The sequence below is a fragment of the Struthio camelus genome, chromosome 21 (genome assembly GCF_040807025.1).
Source record: "Struthio camelus isolate bStrCam1 chromosome 21, bStrCam1.hap1, whole genome shotgun sequence".
NCBI classification, from domain to species: Eukaryota; Metazoa; Chordata; class Aves; order Struthioniformes; family Struthionidae; genus Struthio; species Struthio camelus.
In genome coordinates this window covers 9,113,989-9,122,349 of record NC_090962.1, presented here as the reverse complement: position 1 = coordinate 9,122,349, position 8,361 = coordinate 9,113,989, and the positions used below count along the sequence as shown (strand labels likewise).

The window sequence follows — 8,361 nt, the reverse complement described above, 5'->3', positions numbered from 1 at the left end:
CCTCTTTATTAGCCGCGGCGGCGCGTACAGCCCGCAGCGCGCCCGCGGCGGCGGTGTCGAGCCCGGGGGAGGCCGCCGGAGCGGCGCCGGCTCTAGCCCCGCTCGTGCTGGCCGCCGGCGGGGGCGGCGGGGGGCCGGGGCGCCTCCCCTCGGGTGCCGGCGCCCGTCGGGTCCCGCTCCTCGTAGCAGTGGTTGCGACGCCCGGGCCGCAGGCGGCAGAAGAAGCAGCCGCCGGGCGCCGCGGAGTAGTGGGCCAGCAGCGCTGCCACGCTGGCGAACTCGGCGTTGGAGCGCTGCCGGGGGGGGGGGGGGAGCAGCCGTGAGCCCCCCCCCCGGCCCCGACTCTGGGGGTGACGGGGCGGGAGGAAGAGCCCGTGCAGCGAGGCACTCGTGCGCCCGCAGACCCCGTGCGTCCCTGCAGCGGTGTGCCCACCCTACCCCTGTGCGCCGGTGCATCGAAGCGCCTCTGCACGGATGCACCCGGGCACCCACGCGCCCAGGAGCGTGCGCACCCCTCTCCCCATTCCCCCCCCCCCGCCTCGCATCATTGCCCGTGCACCCGTGCGTCGCTGAGCCCGTGCCCCGATGCGCCTGTGCGCTGAGGCACCCGGGCACACCCCCCAGACCATGTGTCCGTGCACCGTGCGCCTGTTCACCTGTGCGCTGATGCACCCCTGCGCCCAGGAACCTGTGCACCGGTGCGCCCATGAACTGGTGCGCCAATGCACCCGTGCACCCATGAAGCTGTGCACCCGTGCACCAATGCACCCATTCATCCGTGCACCGTTGCACCCACGAACCGGTGTGCCAACGCACCTGTGCAGCCAGGCACCCATGCACCAATCCACCCCTGAGCCTGTGGCACCCATTCATCCGTGCACCGTTGCACCCCCCTGCACCAATGCACCCAAGCACGCACGAACCTGTGCACCAATGCAGCCGTTCATCCGTGCACCTCTGCACCCCGTGCATGCGCGCACCCATGCACCCATACACTATTGCCCCCATGCACCACCGCCCTTACCTCCACGCAGTACCTTCCCTGGTGGGTTTTGAAGACGTAGTAGGGGATGACGCCGCAGGGCACCCGCACCCACAGGCACCAGCGGTTGGCCAGGCCGGGCTCGGCGCGCAGCAGGAAGGCGCCGGGGACGTCCCTCCGCAGCAGGGCGACACCGCTGTCCCTGGGGACGAGGCCAGGGTGAGGGGGGGAGGCGGTGGGCGAGGGTTGGGGGGGAACGCCGCGGGGGGGGGGGGGCCGCACTCACCTGGCGATGCCGGTGAAGGCCCAGACGCTCTCGGGGAGGCCGCTCTCGCTCTCAGGGAGGAAGGCCGGGCTGCCGCGGGCACCTTTGCTCTCGCAGCCCCCGGGTGCTGTGACGAGCAAGGGCCGGTCGGCGCCCCGCCACCGCCCCCCCCGTGCCTCAGTTTCCCCGCGCCCATGGGCACTCACCGGCGTCGCGGGGCGGCTGGCCCTCAGCGGCGCAGTCGCGGTAGGCGCCCGAGCGCAGCACCTTGCTGCGGATGGCTTTCTTGCGCACCAGCACGGGCGAGCAGTAGGGGTTGCCGGGGCGAGCGCTGTCCCTGCCCTCCGCCTCCGGCCGCCTCTCCTGCAAAGCGTGCGCCGTTGCGCCCGTGCACCCACGGCGCGCAGCACCGTCGGCCCCCGGGACCCAGTGCGCCGATGCATGCGTGCAGCCGTTGCAGCTATGCACCACTGCACCCATGAGCACGTGCACCGATGCACCCACAAACCTGTGGGCCATTGCACCCGTGCACCCACAAACTTGTGTGCCGTTGCACCCATGAACCTGTGCACCATTGCACCCGTGCAGCCGTGAACATGTGCGCCAGTGCACCCGTGCATCCACAGTGCTGTATGCCAGTGCTCCCAGGGACCAGTGCACCAATGAATGCCTGCACCCATTGCACCTGTGCACCAATTGTACTTGTGCACCCATGAATCTGTGCACCCATGCACCCACGAACTTCTGCACCAATGCACCTGTGCACCCAGGATCCTGTGCACCATTGCACCGGTACACCCACAAACCTACACACCATTGCAGCCGTGCACCCAGGAACCAGCGCACCATCGCACCCATGAAACCGTGCTCCAGTGCACACGGGAACCTCTGCACATTTGCCCCCGCACAGCATCCCCTCTCCCCAAAATGCCGGCCGCGCACCCACCCGGCAGGCCAGGCCGGAGGGGGCGAGCAGACGGCGGAAGGAGACGAGCGCCTTGACGGTGGGCGACGCCTCGGCCGGGTGCAGCGGCGCCCGCAGCACCCCGGCACCCGGGGCCGGCCGCGTCTCCTCGCCGCCGGCCTGCGCCTCGGGGTGCGCCACCAGGTAGCCCAGCTGGAAGCAGCGGCACAGCAGGAGGTGGAGGGTTTGCACCTGGGGAGCAAGAAAAAAAAAATGCACATGCAAAGAGCTGGAGGGAGCAGGGTGGGCACCGGGGAGGGGGGCGGCCGTGCCCACCTCGCCGGGCTGGCGGCCCACGAAGAGGTGGCAGAAGAGTTTGGTGGCCGGGCTGCGGGGGTTGCGGGCCACAAAGGCGAACTGGCAGTCGGCGGGGCGCCACGTGCTGTAGAGGATGCGCCGGAGGGCGTGCGCCATCAGCAGCGTCTGCGGGGCCGGGGGGGGGCTCGTGTCAGCCGCGCCGCCCCCACGGGCAACGCAGGCGCTGACCCCCCAACGCCTTGCCACCACCGGCCCTGCGATGTTGACACTGGCCCTGCATGCAATGCCGCCGCTTGCCCTGCAATGCCAGCACCAATGACCCTGCAACGCCGGCACCAACCATGCATGCACTGCCAGCACTGATTTGCAATGCTGGCTCCGGCCCTGCAACACCGGCACCAACCATGCATGCACTGCCAGCAATGATTTGCAATGCCGGCTTTGGCTCTTGCGTGCAATGCCGGCACTGACCCTGCAATGCCAGCACTGACCCTGCATGCAATGCCAATACTGTCTCTGCAATGCTGGCAGTGGCCCTTGTGTGCAATGTCAGCACTGACCCTGCATGTGTTGCCAGCACCAGCCCTGCAATACCACATCGGCACCCACCCCGCAATGCCAGCACCAACCATGCATATGCAATGCTGACACTGACACTGTGCGCGATGCCGGCACAAGCCCTGCAATGCCAGCACCGACCATGCATGCACTGCCAGCACTGATTTGCAATGCCGGCACTAGCCCTTGTGTGCAATGCTGCCAGTGACCCTGCAATGCCGGCACCCACCCTGCATGCAATGCTGGCACCAGCCCTGCAATGTCAGCACCGGCCCTGCAGTGCCGGCACCGACCCTGCAATACCAGCACCGACCCAGCGTCCGTTGCCAGCACCAACCCTACAAAGCCAGCAATAACTGTGCATGCAATGCCAGCACTGACCCTGCAAGGCCGGCACCGACCCTGCATGCAATGCCAGCAACAATCCCATGTGCAATGCCGGCACTGATCACACATGCAATGCCGGCACCAACCCCGCATGCAATGCCAGCACTGATTCCACATGCAATGCCAGCACTGACCCCACAAGCAATGCCAGCACCGACCCCGCGTGCAATGCCGGCACCAACCCCACAAGCAATGCCGGCACTGACCCCACAAGCAATGCCGGCACTGACCCCACAAGCAATGCCAGCACTGATCCCGCGTGCAATGCCAGCCCCGACCCCGCGTGCAATGCAGGCACTGACCCCACAAGCAATGCCGGCACCGACTCCGCGTGCAATGCCAGCACTGACCCCGCGTGCAATGCCAGCACCAACCCCGTGTGCAATGCCAGCGCTGACTCCGCGTGCAATGCCAGCAATGATCCCACGTGCAATGCCAGCACCAACCCCATGTGCAATGCCGGCACTGATCGCACGTGCAATGCCGGCACCGTCCCTGCAACGCTCCCCCAGGGCCTGGGGCACCGACCGACCCAGACCGCAGCGCCCACGCTGGGAGTCTCAGGAGCAAAGCACCAGCCGGGCTGTCCTGCTGCCTGGTGGCTCGTGCCCCCGGACCCCTTCCCAGTGCCGCGGGGGGCCGCCCACCTCGCCGTCGCTGCTGTAGATCTTGAGGCCCTGCAGGCTGAACTTGAGGACGACGGCTCTCCTCCTCGCACAGTCCTGGCCGGCGGAGAGGCGGCGCTGGGCCAGGCGCGGGGTGCCGGGGGGTCCCTGCCGGCCCCGCTGCCACCCCCGCTGCCGCCCTCACCTTCAGCACCTGCAGCTGCTGCTCGAGCAGCTCCGCATCCCGCTGCACGTCCAGCTCGTCGGCGGCGAAGGAGCCCACGTACTGGCGAGGCAAAGTCCAGCCGGCGTCAGCCAGGACGTCGCGCCGCCGCCAGCGCCACCGGGCTTGCAAATCCCGCCAGGTTCTCACCTCGGCCGCTTTGGCCACCGGCCGGCTACGCGGCTGTGGCTGCTGCATCGCTGCCTCCGGCGCCCTCCTGTTGCCCACTTTCTTCTTCATGGCGATGCCCCCGGGCCGGCCACGGCCGCGCCGGTCAGCGTGGAGAGGCAGCGGGTGCCAGCCCTGCTGGGAGGGACGCGCGCCAGGCCGGCAGCCCCCGGCGGCAGCACCCCCCAGCCACTGCCCCCCACCGGCCGGCCCTGGGTGCCCCCGCTGGCTGCGGGGATGGGGGCGGCACGGGGGTGAGGGATGCGGGGGGGGGGTCCCCGGGTCCCAGCCCCATGCCAGGTGCGAGGGGTCCCTGTGTCCCGGCCCCACACAACGCACAAGGGGTCCCCGTGTCCTGTCCCATGCAATGCACAAGGGGACATGCTAGGGCTGAGGGAGATGCAAGGGGTCCCCGTGTCCTGGCCCCACGTGAGATTTAGGGGTCCCTACGTCCCAACCCCCCGCAAGACATGGGTGGTCTCTGTGTCCCAACTCCAAGCAAGATGCAAGGGCCCCCACATCCTAGCCCCAGGAGAGATGGGGGGGGTCCCCATCCCGGCACCCCCATCCAGCTTCTCTGCCTGCCTCACCTCTGCACAGCCCCTTGCCCGGCCGCACACAGCCCAAGCTCCCGAGGGGCCGCTTAACGCCGGCCGGAGATAAAGCAGGCACTGGCGAGCGTAAGAGAAAACATCCCGCTGGGAGGAGGCACCTCATCTTTTGGAGGCGACACGGCCCCCTGCCTGGCCTAGACCCCAGCGAGGGGGCAGCAGCTTGGCTGGGGGGGGGAACTTTTCGGGCGAGAGCAGCCAGCCCCTCTCCGCTGAGGGATGGAGCGGGCCTGTTTGCAGCACCCCGAGGGGATGCTGCAGCCCCTGGCTGGGCTGAGACCCGTGCAACTCATTGCACTTGCTGCAGCAGCACCTCAGGCCACAGCTGGAGGGGTTTGAAGGTCCCCCCGCCCCCCCGGCCGCCCCAGCCACACTCCGACCCTTCCCCCGGACAAAATGCACCAAAACCCTGCAGGGATGAAAAAAAAAATGCACCGGGGGTGGAGGGGGTCCCTAAAAGGGTGAGGGGTCCCTAGGGTGCTCCCCCCTCCCCTTTGCAGCCTCAGCGCTGCCCCCCCCTTTACAGCATCACCCAGGGGGCTTCGCCCCCCCAGCCAATCCGCAGGCGGGCAGCCCCCAGGCCACGCCCCCTTTTTCCCACGCTCAATTTGTCAATGGACCCCCAGGGAGAGACGCTGACCCCAGTGGGTTTTTTTCGGGGAGGGGGGCAGCCAGGTTCCCCCCCACCACCAACCCTGATGCCGGAGGGCTCCCACCGAGATCCCGACGGAGCGCGGCAGGCAAATCCCCCCCCGGCCGGTCGTTTTCCTCCCTGCGCCACCGCCGCGGCCGGGGATGCTCTTCCCCGCGTCGCAGCAGGCTGAGGCAAGCCGGAGCCCGCGGCGGGCCTGGGGCAGGCAGGAAAGTCTCGTTTGCTGCCTCCGACCTGCCCACGATGAATCACTGCAATTTACCTGCTCGTCTGCTCCTTTCCTTGGAAGTGGCGGTGCCTGCTCGCCGCAGAAACGCTTGCTCCGGCTTTTGGGAAAACGCAGCTGCAACCAATATTTCCAGCGTGCCCGGCAGAGAAGCAATTCCCAGGCATCTCTCCCCCCCAGCAGACACGTGGTCGCACACTCTCCACCCCCTGCCTTGCCGGTCGGGCTCGGTTCACCCCAATTTCCGAACGGCCCCCAGCACGACGAGGCACGGTTTTGCCGGCCACCGACCTACCCGGATGCCAGCGACCAGCGCTTTCTCGCGGGCCAGCAGCTCCCGGGGCCAAAACGCCTTCGTTCGAGGCACGGCGAGCGCCAGCGACGGGGCAAAATCAGGGATGCCACCAGCGCCGGCTGCTGGGAGAGAGACCCAAAAAGGCTGTCGCCAGAAGAGTTAGAAGCTCGACAGCGTTTAACCGCGAAAAAGGGGGCAGATGGCCCTCAAGAAATAAAACTCCGACTTTGCTGGAGGAGGAGATTGGTAAAGGGCGATCCGAGAACGGGTGGCAAACCGGTTCCCGGCACGATGAAATGGCAGGACGCGGCCCGAAAGGCAGCGCTGCGGGAAAAGCCGCCCTGAACCTGCCCCGACTCCTCCGCGGGACCCGCGCGCCAGGGGACTGGCTGAGCCCCGAACGCGGCACCCGTGCCTATCCCCATGGGGAGGACGTTGCTCATTAATTCCTGTTTTCTGCCTTCTGGCCAGCAGCCACCGCCGGAGCTGCGCAGCCCACGGAGCCTGCGCGCAGCTCGCTCCCGGCTGTTCCCGGGAACTCGCCGTCTCCGAGCGGGTGCCGGTCGGTCCCTCTCCAGCATCTGAAGCTAAGGAAACGCAACGGGAACCGCCGCTCTTTTGGCTCAACTTCCCAGCGTGCAGGAATGGCCTAATTAACAATTAAAGCCGCAATCAAAAAGCCCTGGGGGATGACCAGTTGAACACAGGGGGAACAAAGCGGCTCCTTCTAGCACCACCTCTGCGTTACTCCCCCGGGAGAGTCAAAGCCACTTTTTTTTTTTTTTTTTGCACTTTTTACATACGAGACATGAGGAAAACGGACGCGCACATGCTTTTAAACAAACCTCAGAGTTTCATAACAAGTACCAAAAGGCTTTATGCGTTTTATGACAAGTGCCGACTGCTGCAAACCACTCAGGCCAGCTTCAAGTCTCGCTAGGTTGGAGCAAGAGCTGCACTTCACCATGACATTCATAATCTAAAAGCAAGGTTTATGTTTACTTCTGCATTAAATACCGAGTACGGCTTTAAAAATAAGCCAGCCCCCCCCCCCTTTTTTTTTTTAAGGGCTTTGCTCTAATTCTAAGCAATGCTAAAGTGCAAAGAATTGGTGTCATCTGGAGCAGCCGTTTTAATTGGGCTGTTAGTGCAGGAAAGCGATCGCAAAGGGGAGGTCATGCAAGGCTGCTGGCTGCAATTCCTGGCGGCTGGAAGGACACTCCTCATCCCCTCCGATGTCCCGTCCCGTAGCCGAGAGAGACGCAACTACTCAAATTCAGCTCGCTTTTAGTGCGAAAGCCGGCACAGGCCTCCAACACACGGCTGCTGCCCCGCTCCACCAGGCTGCTGCAGCTGTATCACCGCATCTCTCCTTTCTGCCTCCCACCGCAGTCCTACTTCTTTGGCCGTTTGTCTCCCGGCCCTTGTAGCACGCCCCCTCCCACTCCCTTTGCCACTTACTAATGTTTCTAATTGCTTTACATCCCTGCAGATCAGTCTTTGGTGCTTTCGCTTTCCCAGGTTCCTATCAGCTGTGATTTGCGTTAACCTGCTGTTTACATCCTCTCCCACCTTGTTACAGGGCAGTGAGCAATTTGGGGCACTTGCATAGGAATTTCTTCAGCCCTGAGCTGTTACAGGTAGCACACAAGGATCGCGATTGAAAGATTAAATTGAACAAGGCTACTTCCTCCATGTTGCCTTTTATTTCTAGAGGGTCTCTTCCACTACTCGCAGCACGGTACAGGCAAAGCGCCTTCCAAAAGTACGCTGAGCAGCGCGACTGTCAGGTCGCATCTGGATCACTCGCGTTCCCCCGGCCACGGCAGAGTTGAGGACGCGGTGGAGCGTTTTGAACGTACACGCTGCTCGGTGTGGGAAAGCAGGTCGAGCAGGGCAAAGAGGGGCAACATTTCAGCTGGGTTTGTACATTGGCACTTTTTCTCCTCCTTGACACAACTAGGGGAGCAGGGTGAGAAGAGCAGCACAAGGTTCAAACAAAGCTTTTTCTCGTTCACCTTTGTCTCCAGAGAAACCAGGGAAGAAAAAGGTCACCAAGTCCAACCAACTATAGAGCTTGGCAGGGGCTCAGACTAAAATAACCCTCTCTTTCAAGCTGGCAGTGAACTTTTAACAAAGGTTTGCCTCCGCAGCAATCCACGCCTAT

The 8,361-nt window shown here is 64.7% G+C and overlaps 1 protein-coding gene across 1 annotated transcript; it reads right to left on the bottom strand.

The window, feature by feature from the left end:
- Nucleotides 1–92: 92 nt before the first annotated feature.
- On the bottom strand, nucleotides 93–6,085 carry SH2D5 (SH2 domain containing 5). Its single transcript, XM_068916356.1, has 11 exons — nucleotides 5,936–6,085; nucleotides 5,001–5,081; nucleotides 4,393–4,545; nucleotides 4,225–4,305; nucleotides 4,062–4,136; nucleotides 2,488–2,634; nucleotides 2,194–2,403; nucleotides 1,454–1,610; nucleotides 1,269–1,374; nucleotides 1,025–1,184; nucleotides 93–293 (listed from the first exon to the last, which is right to left on the bottom strand). Exons 3-11 carry the CDS (start codon nucleotides 4,480–4,482, stop codon nucleotides 93–95), a joined length of 1,227 nt encoding a protein of 408 aa, XP_068772457.1. The 5' UTR covers nucleotides 4,483–4,545; nucleotides 5,001–5,081; nucleotides 5,936–6,085.
- Between the last annotated feature and the right edge of the window lie 2,276 nt (nucleotides 6,086–8,361).